The sequence below is a fragment of the Schistocerca gregaria genome, chromosome 8 (assembly GCF_023897955.1).
Source record: "Schistocerca gregaria isolate iqSchGreg1 chromosome 8, iqSchGreg1.2, whole genome shotgun sequence".
Classification (NCBI taxonomy): domain Eukaryota; kingdom Metazoa; phylum Arthropoda; class Insecta; order Orthoptera; family Acrididae; genus Schistocerca; species Schistocerca gregaria.
The window spans coordinates 299313282-299336107 of NC_064927.1; the positions used below are offsets into that span (position 1 = coordinate 299313282).

Sequence of the window (22826 nt, forward strand, 5' to 3'; positions counted from 1 at the left end):
ATTTTTATAACAGGTTTTGGGCCTAGGACATGTGAAAATGTACAAAACAGTTTTAAAAAAGAGATTGAAACAATTCAGTGGGTGGTTAAAAAAGAAATTTTGTTGTTATCACAAGTCATACAGTAGCAGGAACCTTCCAGTAGAAAATGCATATGAATGCTGAATATAAAGTGGATAATGGTACACTTGAAGAACTTGCTGATTGGACTAAATGGAAATGACACATGTCTATGGTCATTCATTGAGATGAACTCATAGATATATACTGTACTCATAGATATATAGATAGTTGAACAAAAGGCAGTGCATATGTAGGATAGTGGAAGAATGATGTGAAAGCAGCAAGTCAGATAGCAAACCTTCTAAGTAAATCAACTGCTGAATTTGATTTTACTTGCAATAATGCCAAGGAAACATGAAGCAATGTATGTATGCCATTTGAAATTAGCAGCACAAAGTTTTAAACAAGTTTTATTTTCACCACATGTGGTATTCTGCTTGTTTTTGTGACTGAGAGTTCATTCAAAATGTAAAGTTCATAACTCAAGTGACAAACTTGGTTACTAAAGAAAACACTTGGCTGATGATGCCATTACATTGTAAAACTCAAATTCACGCAACCTTAATCACATTTTACTTTCACCACACGTGATATTGAGTTTGTTGAGTGACAGAGTTCACTCGAAATTTGGAGTTCATAACTCAAGTGGCATTTCTTTTTTAGAGGTGTGCATCATGTATTAGATAATGTTAACCAAGCAGAATATATATAAAAGTGAAATTGTAGATACTCATCTTATTTGTAGTGCTGTCTTCTGTGAAGATCTGGGGCAGTCTTATGTGCATTTTGTTTCCTGGACTAATCTTATATGTAAAACTGAATTTCTAAATGTAAATCACACCTTCTTTGTAATTTACTCTTTTGGAATTTATCATCATCATTATTTGATTCACAAAACTTAGAAAATACATGATAAAAACAGCTATACGTTATAGTGTACTGCAGAAAGAGAGGTGACTGGTTGGTTGTATAATGTTATAAATCCAGACAGTGGTATATTTCAGCTGCTGCTTTGCACTTGGTATGTTTTGAAATGTCATATCTGTCATTCACCCTTATATTATTTTTTATTATGTACAACTACCTTTATGATCTGATCTGGTGTTCCATCTCCTGTGTCCCACATTCATGTACAAACTTTCTCTTCTTATGGACTTTGATCCTTTGCAGGATAATGCTGAAATATGAGATCACAATGACTACTTTGATCTATGAAACACTCTTTGAACTCTTAAGCTTCACTACTCTACATTTTAAGTTCTTTCTCCTCACAATGACATATGCCTTGAAATAGTCTAAATCTCCACCACTGTATCATATTTGTGACCTGTAGGCCATACAACAAAATCCATATTTTCACATCAAAAAGTGATTCATTTGATTTGAGGCCCCTTTGACACTGTTGGTGGTACTCTTACTCCAAGCCACACGACACAACCAACTCGGAATATCAAAGCATATCCGTGTGTGCCAAGTGATTGGTGCTCAGCCTCTGTGCTCTTGTTGCTACTGATCATGCATCCTCTGTACAAACACAGACTGAGGAGCACAATATCTGCTCCTTTTCTTCTACACTATTTAACATTTTTCAGATACCATGGTTATGTTTAGCTGGTACGAATATTAATAGAGGAGAAGTTCATCTAATAAAATACACTATTATACCACAAGGGTTTTGACCTAATTTTCACCCATAATCAGCAATCATGCCTGCCTTTAGAGTTGTGGCTTCTGTAGGTTAGAACAATTGAAAAATATTATGACTATAGTTGGATTTGTTAAATAAGAAAATTACAATTGCAAATTCTGCCTTTTCATTACTTTCAGCACATCATCTGATTACAGGTACATATATAAGTTAATACATAGTTTTTCTTGTCATGAAATGCAGGTTTTTGTAAAGTGAAAACTGATTATTACACGTCATTTAGCAGTACAATAGTACGAGGTTCAGTACCTTTTTAATTACAGTGTCCTTTTTTTCTAACATTTATATGGCTTATTGTACTAGAGTACAGTAATTAAACTTAAAGTAAATTACTAACAGATTAAATTGAATCAAAGAAAATGTGAATATAAGTGTTTGTTTACAGTGTGAGTTTCACATTTATTGATGAAATTTCCTGGCAGATTAAAACTGTGTGCCTGACCGAGACTCGAACTCGGGACCTTTGCCTTTCGCGGGCAAGTGTAGGAGACGAGGGAGAAGTAAAGCTGTGAGTACTGGGTGTGAGCCGTGCTTCGGTAGCTCAGATGGTAGAGCACTTGCCCGCGAAAGGCAAAGGTCCCGAGTTCGAGTCTAGGTCGGGCACACAGTTTTAATCTGCCAGGAAGTTTCATATCAGCGCACACTCCGCTGCAGAGTGAAAATCTCATCCTGGACATTTATTGATGTTTCTACTGTGCAATATAGTTTGGAAGAAACAATCATATAATTTACATTTCACGAAAGTGTGAGATGTTTTATCATGGTAGTTCTTAATGGATACTATCATATATTTCATGATATCCAGCCTGGCTGGCTCTATCACAACATCTAGATAATTACAGTAACTGGTTTACATAGTGCAGTTACTATCAAACTTGCGGCTTTTGCAACAACCTTTAGTCACTCTTCGAACATTGTCTTTTCTTCACTTGTTGGTCTCATCGCACTGTCACATGTTCACATGCAATAATAATAATGTCTTCAAATTAATGCAAAAAAGCACTATATAGATGTGTCATTCCTATGTTGCCAAGTCTTCAGGCCTTTCAAGTTTATCAGTATTCACTTTTTTAAATGTGTATGGTAGCCATGTTGAAGTGTTAGGATCCCATTATTGTACAAGTCCTTTCAACAAAAATGTCTTTTACTAGTATGCTCTGGATTAAGCCAATCTTCTTCTAAAAGTGTGTTTCATTGAATTTGATGAGCCCTGGGCAAATAACTTCTTCCAAAATTATTACATTCGACCAACAGTTTCATTCATGAAAAGTTTATTCACAGGACGCAAACTATTCAGTAACAAAACATATTTCTAGCCACTTGTGTGTCAGTGGGATGAGGAGATTGATGGAGTCAGGTGCAAGGTTTTTTAGGGGGCCTAAGGTTCTGTGTCAGCTGTCAGACAACACTACATACAAAGTTTTCCAAGGTAATCCCATTCCTGATGTCCAGGTGGAGCTTCAAGGAATCCTCAGAACCTTAGGCCCCCTACAAAACCTTTCACGTGACTCCATCAACCTCTTGACCTCACTGACACCCCGCACCTCTACCTTCTACCTACTTTCTAAAATTCACAAACCCAATCATCCCAGCTGTCCCATTGTAGCTGGTTACCAAGCTCCCAAAGAACGTATCTCTGCCTACGTAGATCAACACCTTCAACCCATTACATGCAGTCTCTCATCCTTCATCAAAGACACCAACCACTTGCTTGAACCCCTGGAACCCTTACCCAGTCTGGTACCTCCCGGAAACCATCCTTGTAACCATTGATGCCACTTCCTTATACACAAATGTCCCGCACGTCCAGGGCCTTGCTGCGATGGAGCACTTCCTTTCACGTCGATCACCTGCCACCTTACCTAAAACCTCTTTCCTCATTGCATTAGCCAGCTTCAGCCTAACTCACAACTTCTTCACTTTCGAAGGCCAGACATACCAACAATTAAAGGGAACAGCCAGGGGTACCAGGATGGCCCCCTCATACACAAACATATTTATGGGTTGCTTAGAGGAAGCATTCTTGGTTACCCAGGCCTGCCAACCCAAAGTTTGGTACAGATTTATTGATGACATCTTCATGATCTGGACTCACAGTGAAGAACAACTCCAGAATTTCCTCTCCAACCTCAACTCCTTTGGTTCCATCAGATTCACCTGCTCCTACTACAAATCCCATGCCACTTTCCTTGACGTTGATCTCCATTTGTCGAATGGCCAGCTTCACACATCTGTCCACATCAAACCCACCAACAAGCAATAGTACCTCCATTATGATGGCTGCCACCTATTCCATATCAAGCGGTCCCTTCCCTACAGCCTAGGTCTTCATGGCAAACGAATCTGCTCCAGTCCTGAATTCCTGAACCATTACACCATTAATCTGAAAACAGCTTTCGCATCCCACAACTACCCTCCCTACCTGGTACAGAAGCAAATAACCAGAGCCACTTTCTCGTCCCCCAAAACCCAGAACCTCCCACAGAAGAAACCCAAAAGTGCCCCACTTGTGACAGAATACTTTCCGGGACTGGATCGGACTCTGAATGTGGATCTCCAGCAGGGATACGACTTCCTCAAATCCTGCCCTGAAATGAGATCCATCCTTCACGAAATCCTCCCCACTCCACCAAGAGTGTCTTTCCACCATCCACCTAACCTTCGTAACCTCTTGGTTCATCACTACGAAATCCCCAAACCACCTTCCCTACCCTTTGGTTCCTACTCTTGTAACCACCCCCAGTGTAAAACCTGTCCCATGAACCCTCCCACCACCACCTACTCCAACCCTGTAACCCGGAAGGTGTACACGATCAAAGACAGAGCCACGTGTGACAGCACCCACATGATTTACCAACTGACCTGCCTACAATGTGAAGCTTTCTATGTGGGAATGACCAGCAACAAACTGTCCATTTGCATGCATGGACACAGGCACACAGTGTTAGTTGGTAATGAGTATCACCTTACGGCTAAACATGCCTTGGTGCACGGCCAGCACATCTTGGCACAGTGTTACACCGTCCGGGTTATCTGGATACTTCCCACTGACACTAACCTATCAAAACTCCAGAGATGGGAACTTGCCCTTCAATATATCCTCTCTTCACATTACCCACCAGGCCTCAGCCTCTGCTGATTTCAAGTTGCCGCCACTCATACCTCACCTGTCATTCAATAACATCTTTCTCTCTCTACTTCCGCCTCGACTGACATCTCTACCCAAACTCTTTGCCTTTACGTAGGTCTGCTTGTGTCTGTTATGTGCAGACGGATATGTGTGTGTGTGTGTGTGTGTGTGTGTGTGTGTGTGTGTGTGTGTGTGTGTGTGTGTGTGTGTGTGTGTGTATGTGTGTATGTGTCTATACCTCTCCCTTTCCCCTTCCCCCCCCCCCCCCCCCCCCGGATAAAGTCTTTCCACTCCCAGGATTGGAATGACTCCTTACCTTCTCCCTTAAAATCCACATTCTTTCATCTTTCCCTCTCCTTCCCCCTTTCCTGAGGAAGCGACCTTGGGTTGCGAAAGCTCAAAATTTGTGTGTGTGTTTGTGTTTGTTATTGTTTCTATCAACATACCAATGCTTTCATTTGGTAAGTTCCAGAATCTTTGGTTTTAGATGAATTAATTATTAATAACATTTTGTTTTCAGAATGAGATTTTCACTCTGCAGCAGAGTGTGTGCTGATATGAAACTTTGCAGGAGAGCTTCTGTAAAGTTTGGAAGGTAGAAGATGAGGTACTGGCAGAAGTAAAGCTGTGTGGATGGGGCGCGAGTTGTGCTTGGGTAGCTCAGTTGGTCGAGCACTTTCCCAAGAAAGACAAAGGTCCCGAGTCCGAGTCTCAGTCTGGCACACAATTTTAATCTGCCAGGATGTTTCACCTTTTGTTTTGTCTATGTTTTCATATATTAGTTATGCACATTATGAAATATTGTAAGTGCTCAAACAGTAACTTATCTGTAATTGTAAACTGTAAATATACATAGACAAATCCTAAATTGTCCTAACAGGGATAAAAAGTGACTAAATGAATGAATAAATATGTTTACTCTATCATCTGGCACAATTAATATTTTACAAGTCATCATCTGGGAAGTTGATCTGTATATATGTTTCCACTATCTTTCATCCAAACCTTCTGCTTGAATTCTCTCCAATCTCCATTTCAACACTATTTCTGCCATTCCAACACTGTGACCGTGATCGTACCAAGTGCTACTCTTGTGTATACAATTAGTTTATACAATTATCTTTCAACTCCTTCAAGTTTATTTATTCAGTTAACATTTCTCACACATTTTTATATCTTCCCCTAATGTATTTTCTTGCATTTGGTTTCCTCTCCAGTATTTCATACTTATTTCACTTTTTCTCTATAGGTGCCTCTCTATGCTATTCAACAATCAGCATTTCTTGCTGCTAATTTCTGAGACTTTGTAACTACCTTCTCTTCTAGCTCTACTATCTTAGGCTTTCAAATCATAACTTTTGCTGAAGGTGTAGATAATTTCCGTCTCATCCTGTCCTATGATTTCTTGCCTGGTGGAGGTCCTGTGTGACTTGTAAGATGTAATGGTTCAATAGTCTCTTTTCTTCCATAACTTTACTTTTAATTACTGATGATCTCTACATGTGAAAATCAGAATTTTTGTTAATGATTGTATCTGCAATCTCCTTAGTGATAAAAGTCATTATGCTATAAAAAAGGGTCTAGGCTATTTATTTTTTTAATGACTTAGAGTTTATGTTATTCTTAGAAATATCTACAGACATTTTAAAGCATTCAGCTCTTTCTGGTTACCACATCCCTTCTTCAGTTTATACTTTCTTCTATTTTCTTAATATTGCTTTAATGAAAAGTACTTAATTTCTTGTAATATACAGTGAAGTTCTGCAGTACATCTATTTTTTACTCTCTTGTACTCTTTCTGGTGCAGTTTTTCATAGAATATGATTATGTTACTAGTGTTTTGACATAAACTGTTATGTCTTCACTAACAATTGCACGTTTTAATCAATCCAGTTTGTGCTGAGCATATCCCCTGAGAGTTTGAAACCGAACCTGAGAAGTGGGGGTGAAATGTTAAAGAGACCACTTTCTTCAGGAAAACAGGTATATGACACAAAGAAGCAGTTGTGGCCACTAGGAAAACCAGTATCAAAACTTGAAGCTCTTTTCCAGTGTTCTGGTAAGTGCTCAGCTTTTAATTTAAAATAGTTTGGATCTTGTACAAAAATACACAATAGAAACATGATCACAATTTAGAGGGGGGGAAAAATGAAATTTTCAAGGACTGTATCACTTATTATAATTATGAAAATCCAGGATGAAATAACAGTACCATGTTAGGACAGATTGCCACTCAGCACATAAAAAGAGGCATTCAGCAACATACAGCTAATTTTATATTAACATAATTTAATAATACGTTTTAATGTAACTGAAAAACATAAAAAATTCAGAAATTTTTTTGAAGGTCCTCTAAAATAAAGCTGTTGATAAAATATTGATATAAAGATCTTTTTTCCAAAAAATATAGATATATGTAGACGATATTTTTTTCCCAAAATGTCGATACTGAAAGTCCATTATTGAATGCTGATATTTTTTATTTATATCATACTTTTTCTGCAATTTTTGGTAAATATTTGAAACTGTCCTTTTGAAACTGTAGTAGGTCATAATTTTACTTTCACTGTGTTTTTGAGCTTTCATCACGTCCAGTCTTCCTCTTTGACTGTGTGCAGCATGTATAGGTGCTACAAAGAAGCAGCTCATTTGCACTGGAGAGTGGCAGTGTGAATGGAATAACAATATTTATGATGTGAAGAAACAGCACATCAGTTACATTAAGAAAAACGTTTAACACAACTAGTGTACTGTTTCTTCACATCTACATTCTTCAAAAACAGTTGCTGAAAATGATGAACAAAAATCTGAATGAAGATCTTTGCGAAGATGTGTGAGGGGAAATGCTGACATTATCAGTGTTCAGTGTTACTAACAGAAACTGCAATGTTTCATTCCACCACACAACTTTGACATGACAGCTGCTAGGTCACTGATGTTTGCAGAAATGATAAAAGAGAGAAGTCAAAATAAAGTATTCTGGACAAATCTGACATGTGATGAAACTGAACAGTGGGCCCATTGGACCCCTTTTTTTGTGCCACTTACATGGAGTTACCATTGTTAGCAAAATGGTTATTGCTAAGTGTAAATATGCTTCATTTTCCTTTCAATTCTTGCTCTACAGGGGATAGGAAGGCTGCTGGCTTGGTGATGTACAGAATATCTAATAATAGATCAATACTTAATGATGATGTAAATAAAATAGAAAGAAACTTCCACATGGGAAAAATATATTAAAAACAAAGATTCCAAGACTTACCAAGCGGGAAAGCACCGGCAGACAGGCACATGAACAAAACACACAAACACACACACAGGATTACTAGCTTTCACAACCGATGGTTGCTTCTTCAGGAAGGAGAGGGAAAGACGAAAGGATGTGGGTTTTAAGGGAGAGGGTAAGGAGTCATTCCAATCCCGGGAGCGGAAAGACTTCCCTTAGGGGAAAAAAGGACAGGTGTACACTCGCACACACACACATATCCATCCATAGATGGATCCATCCATAGACGGATATGTGTGTGTGTGCGAGTGTACACCTGTCCTTTTTTCCCCTAAGGGAAGTCTTTCCGCTCCCGGGATTGGAATGACTCCTTACCCTCTCCCTTAAAACCCACATCCTTTCGTCTTTCCCTCTCCTTCCTGAAGAAGCAACCATCGGTTGCGAAAGCTAGTAATCCTGTGTGTGTGTTTGTGTGTTTTGTTCATGTGCCTGTCTGCCGGCGCTTTCCCGCTTGGTAAGTCTTGGAATCTTTGTTTTTAATATATTAGATCAATACTTAAATATACGGGTCTAAAACTGGCAGTATATTTGCAGAGTGCAGGCAATATTTTTATAGGCCAGTATGTTGATATTTTTTCCATCAATATATTGCTACTTTTTTATTGATATATCAAGGGCCCATAATGATATTTTTTTAAACATTGATATATCAGATTCCTGGTATTTTGAAAACCCTAGTATTGCAACGTAAAATCTTTTCAGAAAAACTGTTTAGATTCAGATTACTTAAAATTGATAACATAGACCAAATGTAGAGCTATTAGAAATGTTTTGTTTGCTTTACTGTGGAAAATAGGCAAGGGATTTCTCAAAACTGAAAAAAGTATCAAAAATGTACAGGAAGAAACTGACTGAAGTCCTTAACAACGGATGAAACATTAACAAGTGGAAAAATACAGATAGACACACAAATGAAACAGTAGACACTTGACTGCTAGCCTCTTTAATTTTTACCTGTTTCTTCTTTAGAAGGTGGAGGTAGAAAGAAAAATGTAAACTTCACATAATTCAAAGAAAACAGTTAAAAGACAATATTTAATACAGCTCAATTTGTTTGCATCCATCTCATTTCATCTTAACTGAACAATACTAGATTCGAGAGTCCAGTCAATTACCCCATTACACAGGTATGACTGACTCGTGACTTGACAAGACACACACTGACCATTGCTTGTTACACATGCAAATCAACAAGTGCAGCGATACATAAAGTCACAGTACAGATATGTGTATAGATATGTGTATATACATTGATCTTTACATCCAAAGAGTCTAATGTAATTTACTACTTCTTGTTAAGTAATTTAATTACAATATTTTCAAATCATATTTACAATTGTATCTTTTTGAGTGATAGTTAGAAATGATAATAAGAAACAATAAGTGTTATGGTAATACCATAGCAGGTCTGTCTATGTATAAAGTGTGGCAACCACAAAAAACATTGTGTTGCACCATTATATTGTTGTTTTACAATTGTGAGCCAGTACTTATTTCTTCCTCATTGCTTCAGCTAACACATTGAAAATTTGTGCTGTCATTTTTCCAATTGAGCACCAGTAATATAAAATAAACATTGAGCTAGGTGAGAAAAACTTAATGATCTGAAAAAAATATGACCCAGATTCTGAGCTGGTAGCACAGTTCCACATTGGGGTAGTTTTCTAAGAGAGAATTAGGAATTAAATAACCATCTGATCCAACTATGTTGTTTAATGTTTTGAGTGGCTCATTACTATGGGATAATGTTTATGCATGACAATGGAGTAATATAATGAAAGTTTATTTTGTTATTGATTAATTAAACAATCACTTGGCTCACATAATGTAAGTTTATTTTGTAATTGTTTAATTAATCTGAGATTAAACTGCAATTTTGCTCATAGATGTATACCTTGGTAACATAAAGGTAGGTATTCTTTTCATCTACATCTATATCTACATCTACATCCATACTCCGCAAGCCACCTGACGATGTGTGGCGGAGGGTACCCTGAGTACCTCTATTGGTTCTCCCTTCTATTCCAGTCTCATATTGTTCGTGGAAAGAATGATTGTTGGTATGCTTCTGTGTGGGCTCCAATCTCTCTGATTTTATCCTCATGGTCTCTTCGCGAGATATATGTAGGAGAGAGCAATATACTGCTTGACTCTTCGGTGAAGGTATGTTCTTGAAACCTTAACAAAAGCCCGTACCGAGCTACTGAGCGTCTCTCCTGCAGACTCTTCCACTGGAGTTTATCTATCATCTCCGTAATGCTTTCGCGATTACTAAATGATCCTGTAACGAAGCGTGCTGCTCTCCGTTGGATCTTCTCTATCTCTTCTATCAACCCTATCTGGTATGGATCCAACACTGCTGAGCAGTATTCAAGCAGTGGGCAAACAAGCTTACTGTAACCTACTTCCTTTGTTTTTGGATTGCATTTCCTTAGGATTCTTCCAATGAATCTAAGTCTGGCATCTGCTTTACCGACGATCAACTTTTAAATCACTCCTAATGCATACTCCCAGATAATTTATGGAATTAACTGCTTCCAGTTGCTTACCTGCTATTTTGTAGCTATATGATAAGGGATCTATCTTTCTATGTATTCGCAGCTTATTACACTTGTCTACATTGAGATTCAATTGCCATTCCCTGCACCATGCGTCAATTCGCTGCAGATCCTCCTGTATTTCAGTACAATTTTCCAATGTTACAACATCTTGATACACTACAGCATCATCTGCAAAAAGCCTCAGTGAACTGCTGATGTCATCCACAAGGTCATTTATGTATACTGTGAATATCAACGGTCCTATGACAGTCCCCTGCGGCACACCTGAAATCACTCACACTTCGGAAGACTTCTCTCCATTGAGAATGACATGCTGCGTTCTGTTAGTTAGTTAGTTATATTACTTGTTCCATGGATCATGAACACAATTCTTTCGTAATGATATGGAACGTGTCAAAGTACACAAGATTCATTTATCCCAAATAATCATTGTTAGTCTTATATATGGTACAATTATTAATGCTTACTGTATTTCTTTGGCCTATGTCTAAAAATTCATCTTTGGAGTAGGAGTTGTCATTCAGGAATTCCCTTAACTTACTTTTGAATGCCGAATGGTTGTCTGTCAGACTTTTGATATTGTTTGGCAATTGACCAAAAATCTTTGTGGCAGTATAATTCACCCCCTTTTGTGCCAATGTCAAATTCAATGAACGGCAGTGAAGGTTACCCTGTCTCCTAGTATTGTAGCTGTGGACTGTGCTATTAATTCTGAAGTGATCTGGGTTACTAACAACAAATTTCATTAGGCTCTATATATATTGTGAAGCTACTGGCAATATCTCTAATTCTTTAAATAATTGTCTACAAGATGATCTTGGATGAGCCCCAGACATTATTCTGATAACACGTTTTTGTGCAATAAATACCTTCTTTTTTAGTGATGAATTGCCCCAAAAGATGATTCTGTAAGAAAGCAACGAATGAAAATATGCATGGTAAGCTAACTTACTGATGTGCTTGTCTCCAAAATTTGCAATGACACTAATAGCATAGGTAGCTGAGCTCAATCGTTTCAGTAGATTGTCAATGTGTGTCTTCCAGTTTAAATTCTGACCAATACAGACACCCAGAAATTTTGAACAATCTGCTTTAGCTAAAGATTTTCCCCCACACTCTATATTTATTTCTGGTGTTATGCCTTTCCCTGTACTGAACTGTATGTACAGTGTTTTTTCAAAGTTCAATGAAAGTCCATTTGCGGAAAACCACCTAATAACTCTTTGAAAAACATTATTTGCATTTTCCTCAGCTGATTCTTGCTTTTTAGGCTTGATCACAATACTTGTGTCATCTGCAAAGAGAACCAAGTTTGCATCTTCATGAATATAATTAGGCAAGTCATTAACATATATTAAAAACAATAAAGGCCCCAAGACAGAACCCTGTGGTACCCCATTCTTGATACATCCCCAGTCTGAATAATCTGCTGCCCTTTGTGTACTATGTGGGTTTACTGTTTCAACCTTCTGCATTCTACTAGTTAAATATGAAGTGAACCATCTGTGTACTGAACCATTCATTCCATAGTACTTCAGCTTATCTAAGAGGACTTCATGATCCACACAATCAAAAGCCTTAGAGAGATCACAGAAAATCCCAATTGGTGATGTTCTACTATCCAGAGCATTTCAAATTTGATCAGTGAAAGCGTGTATAGCACTATCTGTTGAAACACCTTTCTGAAAACCGAACTGACATTTTGTTAAAACGTTATTCCCACTAATGTGTAAAGTTACTCTTGAGTACATTACTTTTTCAAACACTTTTGAGAAGGATGTCAGAAGTGAAATAGGATGATAATTGTTGACGTCTGTCTTGTCACCTTTTTTATACAAGGGTTTAACTATGGCATATTTCAATCTGTCAGGAAATATTCCCTGATTCAATGAGCTATTACATATGTGGCTAAGAACTCGACTTATCAGGTGTGGACAAGATTTTAGTATTCTATTGGAGATACCATCAGTTCCATGTGAGTTTTTATTCTTAAGTGAATTTATTATTTTCTTAATTTCAGACGGTGAGGTGGGTAGGATTTCAATTTCATTTGTTTGCACCGGGAATGCCTCTTTCATATAGAGTTCTGCCCTATCTGGTGAGCAGCTGGTGCCTATATTTTCCACTACATTTATAAAATGATTATTAAAAATATTTTCAACCTGTGATTTTTCATTTATAAGCTTTTCATTGTGCTTAACAGTAATACTGTTGTCCTGTGATCTTGGTTGCCCTGTTTCCCTTTTAACTATATTCCATATTGTTTTAACCTTGTCATCAGAGGTGCTAATCTCAGACTTGATACACATACTTCTGGATTTTTTTATAATTTTTCCTTAATATATTACACTATTTCTTGTAATGGTTGAGCTTTTCTTCATCTCGACTTATTCTAGTGTCTTGGTATAGTTCCCATTTCCGGCTACAAGAAGTTTTAATCCCTTTAGTCAGCCATGGTTTTTTATCAAGTTTATTTGATTTATGATTCACTAATTTCTTAGGAAAACTGTTTTCAAATATACCCACAAGTTTATCATGGAATAAGTTAAATTTAACATTTGCATCAGGTTCCCGATAAACATCCTTCCAGTCTACCCTTTTCAATCTTTCCTTAAATTGTTGAATTGTTATATGGTTAACTGGGCGTATTATTTTGTTGTTTTTTTTCACATTACTGTATGGAGCAAAGTCATGAATTGAAAGTAGCTGTGCATCGTGATCAGAAAGCCCGTTCTTAAGAGGACAGGTGCTTACTTCTTTTAATTTATCTTGGTCTATGAAAATGTTATCTATCAGGGTGCTACTGTCTTGTACAATATGAGTAGGAAAATCAATGACTGATGTCAGATTGTAAGAGCAAAGTAATAGTTCAAGGTCGTTCTTCTTGCTTGAGTGTTTAAGAAAATCTACGTTAAAATCTCCACAAATGATAATGTGTTTTCCCTTTTCTGACAGATAACGCAGCAAGAGATCTAGGTTTTTAAGAAACATTTGAAAATTTCCAAGTGGGGACCTATACACAGTCACAATTATGAATTTACCACTGTCCAATTTAAGCTCACAAGCGCAAACTTCAATGTGCTGTTCTACACAGAATTTTGTGGTTTCTATGTTTTTAAAACTATGTTCCCCCTTAACATAAATGGCAGCTCCTCCTTTTTCCATATTGTCTCTACAAAAATAAGTTGCTAGTTTATACCCATTAATATTTACATTTTCCATTTGTGTAGTTATATGATGTTCAGACAGGCACAGTACATCAACTTCTGTTGTATTTTTAATATTCTCAAAACAAATTATTAGTTCGTCTATTTTGTTCCTTAATCCCCTGATATTTTGGTGAAATATATTAACACAACTGTTTCCTCTACCTTTATTTGAACCATTTATTTTTTTACCTTTAAGAGCTGCCTGTCTGGACATCTTGTTCAACCTAAAAAAGGTGCCCCTATGCCCTTTCGGGTCAGAGGGGTTTTGCCTTGAGTACTAGTGGCCCCCTTTAGACGACCTACAATTAAATCAGCTAATCTATCCTTCCCTAGACTATTTACGTGCAGGCCATGTCGAGTGTATCCCCATCTCCCAATGCTACCAACAGGCACTGTATAAATGTGTGTTTTTGCACCGTCCAGCAGCTGCTCGCTCAACTCTCTGTTAACTCGCCACACAGAAGGGTTAACCGAGGGCTGATCGTAACGCTGCAATACCTCAACAAAACTCACATTCGTACATCCTGTTGCAGCTCCTATTTTATCCAGGTCATTCTTAATATCATAATTCCTATCCTTAGCCAGGCTGTTTCCTGCCTCTCATATTACTATCACCTCATCATTATTGTCAAAGTCCCTACAGAGTGGTCCTATGTCTTCTATCACCTGGCTAAGCCTAGCACTTGGCTTAAACAAACTCGTGACCTGGTAATCTGCTCCTAATTTCTCCTGCTCTAGTTGGCCTACACCCCTCCCATGACTGCTACCTAGCAGCAAGACTTTTCTTTTCCTATTACTAGATTTTCCCGACCTAATGCTGTTACCAATTTTAGTAGTCTGCTGCACCCTACTTTCAACTACTCCTGTTTTTGGCTCCTCCCTTCCTACTTCAGGTAACAAGGAGAATTTATTCATAACTGGAACTTCGACAACATCTACATGGCTGGTCCCTTTTCGCAATTTCCTTGTTACCATTTCCCGCAGTCTTTTTCCCCCTTTAACTTAGCTAATTCAGTTTTTACCGAATATAGTTCAGCCTGAAGGGCACACATCTTTTCCTCCTGTTGTACGAGTCTTTTTTCTATACTACAGAACCTACAGTTCCATGGGAGAGCCAAAAGCATAATCTCGTCAAATTTCCCGCTACATGAGCCCCAATGAATAACACCCCCCCATCCCCCACATGCCACACCCGATTCTATCTTCCTATGGCAGCTTCCACACTTAGTACTCATGGAAATGTACAGTAATAAAATTTAAACAATGATCTCTTAATACAACAAACTATATTCTTAAATCAGTAAGATAATGAACCTACAATGGATGTAATCTAACGAGCTATGTGAGTTTAAACAATCGTTACCTGAAAGTAAACAAACGCCAAATGGAAAGTCTATGAACAAATAAGTTTGAATAATCTACAATCCGACGATAAAAAGTCTTTAATTATTGACCAAAGAAGTATTTAAGATTATAGGCGCAAAGTTAAGTAATAATAAGAGGTCTACACACGCACGAAATTTACGCCTACAAATGTAAACAAACACTGACGAAAACCGGGCGTTTAGTAAAACCTTCTATACGAGTAAAATACGCTAATATTCGCGAAACCTTCAATACAAAGTCTAACACAGACGTTAATTTAACTATATGAACTATAATTTACACTAAGTTTAATATTATTCTATTACTGAACACTTAACTTTTGCCAGAGCTCCGAAAGTGCGCGCACCGCTTGCTGCAGGGCTACCCCTGATGGTTCCAAGATCTGAACTCTTCAATCCAATCACACAATTGGTCTTATAGTCCATATGCTCTTAATTTGTTCATTAAATGACTGTGGGGATCTGTATCGAATACCTTGCAGAAGTCAAGAAACATGTCATCTACCTGTGAACCCGTGTCTATGGCCCTCTGAGTCTCGTGGATGAATAGCGCGAGCTGGGTTTCACACGACCGTCTTTTGCGAAACATGCTGATTCCTACAGAGTAGATTTCTAGTCTCCAGAAAAGTCATTATACTCGAACATAATACGTGTTCCAAAATTCTACAACTGATCGACATTAGAGATATAGGTCTATAGTTCTGTACATCTGTTTGACGTCCCTTCTTGAAAACAAGGATGACCTGTGCCCTTTTCCAATCCTTTGGAGTGCTACGCTCTTCTAGAGACCTACGGTACACTGCTGCAAGAAGGGGGGCAAGTTCCTTCTCGTACTCTGTGTAAAATCAAACTGGTATCCCATCAGGTGCAGCGGCCTTTCCTCTTTTGAGCGATTTTAATTGTTTCCGTATCCCTCTGTCATCTATTTCTATATCTACCATTTTTTTGTCTGTGTGACAATCTAGAGAAGGAACTACAGTGCAGTCTTCCTCTGTGAAACAGCTTTGGAAAAAGACATTTAGTATTTCGTCCTTTAGTCTGTCATCCTCTGTTTCAGTACCATTTTGGTCACAGAGTGTCTGGACATTTTGTTTTGATCCACCTACTGCTTTGACATAAGACCAAAATTTCTTAGGATTTTCTGCCAAGTCAGTATACAGAACTTTACTTTTGAATTCATTAAATACCTCTCGCATAGCCCTCCTCACACAACATTTCGATTCGCGTAATTTTTGTTTGTCTGCAATGCTTTGGTTATGTTTATGTTTGCTGTGAAGTTCTCTTTGCCTCCGCAACAGTTTTATAACTTGGTTGTTGTACCACGGTGGCTCTTTTCCATCTCTTACGATCTTGCTTGGCACATACTCATCTAACGCATATTGTACGATGGTTTTGAACTCTGTCCACTGATCCTCAACACTATCTGTACTTGAGACAAAACTTTTGTGTTGAGCCATCAGGTACTCTGTAATCTGCTTTTTGTAACTTTTGCTAAACAGAAAAATCTTCCTACCTTTTTTAATATTTCTATTTATGGCTGAAATCATCGATGCTGTAACCGCTTTATGATTGCTGATTCCCTGTTCTGCGTTAACTGTTTCAAATAGATCTGGTCTGTTTGTCACCAGAAGGTCTAATATGTTATTGCCACGAGTTGGTTCTCTGTTTAACTGCTCAAGGTAGTTTTGTAGATAAAGCACTTAAAAAAATTTCACTGGATTCTTTGTCCCTGCCACCCGTTTTGAATGTTTGAGCCTCCCAGTCTATATCCGGCAAATTAAAATCTCCACCCAGAACTATAACATGGTGGGAAAATGTAGTCGAAATATTTTCCAATTTATCCTCCAGGTGCTCAGCCAGAACAGCTGCTGAGCCAGGGGCCTACGGAGACATCCAATTACCATGTCTTAGCCTGCTTTAAACGTGACCTTCACACAAATCATTTCACATTTCGGATCTCTGTCAATTTCCTTCGATTGTATTGCATTTCTAATCACTATAAACATGCCTCCCCCTTCACTGTCCTGCCTGTTTCTGCAGTATACATTCCAATCTGAGTTTAGGATTTCATTACTGTTTACGTCTGGTTTCAGCCAACTTTCTGTCCCTAGTACTATATGGGCGTTGTGACCGTTTATTAATGAGAGCAGTTCTGGTATGTTTCTATAGATGCTCCTGCAGTTTACTACAAGCACATTTATATTCTTATTCCCTGTTGCATTTTGCCTACTCCTACCTTGCCGCGTCTCAGGAGGCCTCTTGTCGGGCCTAGGGAGGGAATTCTCTAACCTAAAAGACCCCCATGTGCACTACACATGTACTCCGCTACCCTTGTAGTCACTTCTGGCGTGTAGTGCATGCCTGACCTATTCAGGGGGACCCTACATTTCTCCACCCGATAGCGGAGGTCGAGAAATTTGCACCCCAGATCTCCGGAGAATCGTCTGAGCCTCTGGTTTAAGCCTTCCACTCAGCTCCAAACCAGAGGACCGCGATCTGTTCTGGGAATGATACTACAAATAGTTAGCTCTGATTCCACCCCACAAGTGAGGCTTTCTGCCTTCACCAATTCCGCCAACTTCCTGTACGAACTGAGGATGACCTCTGAACCCAGATGGCAAGAGTCATTGGTGCCGACATGAGCAACAATTTGCAGTCGGGTGCACCCAGTGCTCTCTATTGCTGCCGGCAGGGCCTCCTCCACATCTCTGATGAGACCCCCCGGCAAGCAGACAGAGTGAACACTGGCCTTCTTCCCCGACCTTTTCGCTATCTCCCTAAGGGGCTCCATCACCCGCCTAGTGTTGGAGCTCCCAATAACTAATAAACCCCTCCCCCCATGTGACTGCTCGGACCTTTCTGAAGGAGCAGCCACATGTCCACTCATAGGCAGAGCGGGCAATGCCACACGGCCAGCATCCAAGTTTACCCTCTACATTGACCCTCCGGCTCGTGCGCCGCGAACGCCACTGAACCCGCTACTCCACTTGGGGAGAGGGTGGCACAACCGCGCCCAGTACTCGCAAAGATGTCTCTACAGCAGGGACAGTGGGTGAAGCATGTAACACCTGGGGTGTACCATGCGACGCACCAGACTCCCCACTGCCGCTCCACTCCGAGGCAGCAGCCTGAAGACGGCTGACCGCGGCCATCAACACGCACAGCTGTTCGCGAACAGTGGCTAGCTCCTCCTGCGTCCGTACACTTCATGTGTACAAAGTATGCCATGTGCCTCCTGATGTTATAAAAATTGGTGTGCCACTTGAGGATTAATAGTGTACTGCAGGGGTCATTACTTTTACCTATGTAGTATCATACTCCACAATACTGTGCAAAAAATAAGATATGTTGAGCAATTTCATTACAACCTCCAACTATGGAAAACGTTCTGAGTTTCATTCAGCAAAAATTCTATACTCTCATATCTTGTATTTTTATGTCAAGTTTTCCAGCTAGCAATGGAGTCATTGCATTTTATTTTCTGTACATAATGCTAACCAGCACTAGTGGCTATTAAAATATTATTGTAAAAGTTTCCATTTACTTTTGGCTGTTCAGGGGGTAATATAAACACTCTGCTCTTTGCCAGTTTTAGTGTTAATTACCAGTTGTTGAATGTGTACAGCTGGCAGAGCAGTAAGAATCTCAGTTTAAAGATATACTTCACTTTATTCCATTAGTGACTAAAGTGCAGCACTGTCCCTATGGAAAAGAAATTGGACGACACATCCCCAGTCCCATCACCACCTGCACTGTTGCACCATAGTCCCAAAATGCAAAATAGCCCCCCCCCCCCTCCAAAATAACAATAATCTTTTACAATTTTCACATATTAAGTCATTTTTAAATGCCTTATTTAGTTGTTCCTGATCAAATACAATTATTCTGTTCTTCTCATGGGAAAAAAATTCCTATATGTGCTGTATGGATACAATCTCCCTCATATTTCTGTGTGATCCATGAATACAATGCCCAAAAACACAGGCTCAAAATGCTGCATGGTCCATGAATTCAATATTCAAGAGTACAGGTATCTGGCAGAAAGAACTGGTGTATGCAAGTAATATCTGTGAACCTCAGCAACCATAGACCATGGTCATATTGTGTTAGTTGTGTTTGTGTGAGTGTGTGTGTGTATGTTGTCTAGTTTTGATTAAGTCCTTTTTGGCCAAAAGCTTACTTGTTTGACAGTGTTTTTGTCATGCCTGTCTGTGACTCAACACCTCCGCTACAGGGTGACTAAGAATCCATTCTTTTCATAATATTGTATAGGATGCTGTGTGGTACTAGGCCCCAAAGTTATTGTAATGTTACAACTAACCAACTGGAGATTATGGTCAAATTGCAAAGAAGAAAAAAACCTCTCAACGGTCAAGGACTTAAAATTAACAGTTTAAACCAAAATTAACTAACTTATTTCAGACAACCCCATAAAATGTACTCTGGTTTCAATTTCCCTGTTCATAATTCAAACTTGCAGTATGTGACCCATTCATCCATTATCAACCATACCCTCACTCAGATTCCTAAATGTGAACTCAACTCTATCCCTTTCTACAGATCCTCCCTTTATTATTTGCATTGAAATTATTAAAAGTTGATGTCATTGCACTTCAGTGATAATCACTTTGGTAGCAATGTCTATTAATAAAGTTCAAGGGAGGAATCTTCACATAAAAGGTTAATTATTTACTTAACTTGCAGATGGCTTCAGTGTCTTGTGGTCTTCATAACTGTGCAATAGAAATGTATGATATTTCAATAGGTCCTGGGATTCCTAAAAGACAAGCTTGAAACATAACTACTTGTTTGCAAAATCTGATGTTTTATTACCATTTAACTTTATTCATCCCACAATCACAACATTCCCGAATCTCACAAGGAAAACATAAACTCAGAATGCACAAAAAAGGTAGCAAGTGGTCCATTGTCTTTCTAACCACACAAATCAAAGATCCACACATCTTGTTCACTCTCTCAGTTGCAGAATTAGTCTCAGAGTAAAAGTGACAGATAGCGTATATTAATTGTGAATTGTTCTGGAAGCTTCCAGAAAGTTATGTTGGTCAAATTACTATCTAGGTAACTATCACTTTTTATTATTAACATAGTTTCAAATTAATGGCTATAATTCACAAATGTAAATTATCAACAATATCAGGAGAAGACAGATTGATACTCAACAAAAGATATCATACTGAGTTGTAGACAGACACAATGAAAAGACCCTTACACATTAGCTTTTGGCCAAAGTCTTTGTCAGTAAAGCAAACACATACATATTCATTCACAGAAGCAAGCACACCTCATGCATGCTGAGATTCCAGTCTGAGCTGCCAGAGATGGCGGTCACATGTGCTTGGTGTGTATTTGCTTGTGTGCATTAACATGTTTCTCCTGTTTTGATGAAGTCTTTGGCTGGAAACTAATAGGTATGTGTCTTTTGTTGTGCCTGCCTGCAATTCAACATATCTACTTTATGGTGGATAGCGATCTATTTTTTCTTTTCTATCATTGCCATTCCAATCTGGAGTTCCCATTGCTCAAATGTAAGTTATTTTAGGTAATTTTAATAACGACCACTTACCAATGATCATCTCTTCTCTCATCACCTTTTTCTGTGAGGAAAGACAACAGTTTCTGAGATTATAGTCAATGCCCTTGTGGCACACTCCATATTCCATGGTGAAGACCCAATTGAACTATGTCTCAAATAGTTCACTGCAGTTTCAAAATGTATTAGATATTGCATCCAAGATCTATGGTTATTGCTACAGTACGTCCTGTACAGCCTACCCAGTTCTCAAAGATGGCAGTGGGACAAAAAGAGCAGTAGCTAGCAGATATCTGGCATTCTTAGGTATTATACAGTGCATGTATCATTTAATGAGTGCTTGGTTGACCTTAACTCTCTGAAAAACATCACTGATCTCAATTTGTTTTAGTACTGTCTGACCACATTGCTGAACACAGCCATTTTCCTTATTAATTCAGAGACTCTTCCCTTATTATTTCAGTGAATTTTTGTGGCCCATAGTATCTATAGCTCTAGAGGACATGCTGAATTAAATCATTGGCATAATTCTCAGGAAACATAGCTTACACACATCATTCCATTATTTATTTTGTGCTGCTTATCCAAGTTTTTCTCCTCTACTTCTCCTCCTTATCTGTTTGAGCTTGGGATCTGAGTCCTGTGATCTTCTCATGTCCCCTACATGATCGAACATTTCAGATTATTTATTTTCCTCCTTGTCCTCTTGTGAAACATCTCTGTCTCCTACTGGCAATCTTGAGAACATATCACCTTTGACGTTCTCAGTTTCCCTTTTATATTCGATGCTGTAGATAAATTACTGGTGGCACATGGACCACCTCATTATCTTGGTGTTCAAAAATTTACATTCAAAGAAATACCTCAGTGCTTTATGGTCAGTGAAGGCAACCACTTTTGACCCAGTAGATAATTTCTGAATTTGATACACAGTAGCTAAAACCTCTGATTAAGTTATCCAGTAGCTCTGCTCATACGTGGAGAGTGTTCTTGATGCAAAAACTATACTCCCCAGTCCTTCATTTCCACCTACCATTTTTTCTGTGACAATGCCACATCCAAACCACAATCTCAGCTGTCAGTAAACCACCAGCAAGGCAAGGATGGATCTGAGTGGTATAGTAATTTGCTGTCACTCAAGTTGTCCTTTATTTCCTAAAAATATTTGGTGCTCTCCTGTGTCCACAACCAAATTGCATGTTTTCGCTGTAACTTGGTTACTTTGGTGTGTTTAGACTTATTCTGATAAATTTTAGTAGATATTAGACATTCCTGAGAGGGACTCTTATTGTTTCTTGTTATAAGGGTCAAGACATGTAGCTTTAACTTCTGTCCTCTCTTCCTTTGGGACCTTTCCAGTGGATGTCATAACATTTCCCAAGAATGCAGTCCACCTCCTTGCAAACTCATACTTGTGTAGTTCTAATTTCATGCCATCCTTTCTAACTGTACATAACACTTATCTCATTACATGGTACTCACCTTCCCAGTCAATAGAGCCCATCAAATGTCATTAACATAGACTGCCAATGTCCTTATAACATTCCTACCTAAAATGTAATCTAAATCCTGTATAAAAATTACCATAGAGACTTTTAGGTCAAATGGAACTTCTTTAAATTGGCAACAAATACCTTTGTGCACTAAAGCAGTATATTACGTGCTGTTATTTGCCAGTGGTTTTTCCAGACACCAGATGTTAGACCAACACTTGGTATTTTTTCAGCATTGTGAAACTGATGCAGCAGGTCATCAATATTTTCTAGATGATAAGTTTCCCTAGAGATAATGGTATTCAAGTGTCTAGCATTTAACACTACCCTCACTGATGTTTCCTTCTTCCTAACAACAACTACTGGATTTTTGTGTTCACTATTGTGTCTCTGTATTAACCTAGGTACAGCACTCTTTCCAGTACAGTTTCAACTGCCT

At 38.5% G+C, this 22826-nt stretch overlaps 1 protein-coding gene across 1 annotated transcript in view; it reads left to right on the forward strand.

Annotated features, from left to right (window-relative positions):
- The window catches only part of LOC126284382 (uncharacterized), a 329783-nt gene that overhangs the window by 188371 nt on the left and 118586 nt on the right, over positions 1 to 22826 (forward strand). Inside the window, exon 13 of the mRNA XM_049983265.1 lies at positions 6793 to 6958. Coding sequence (XP_049839222.1) covers positions 6793 to 6958 — 166 coding nt within the window. The remainder of the gene's footprint in view (positions 1 to 6792; positions 6959 to 22826) is intronic.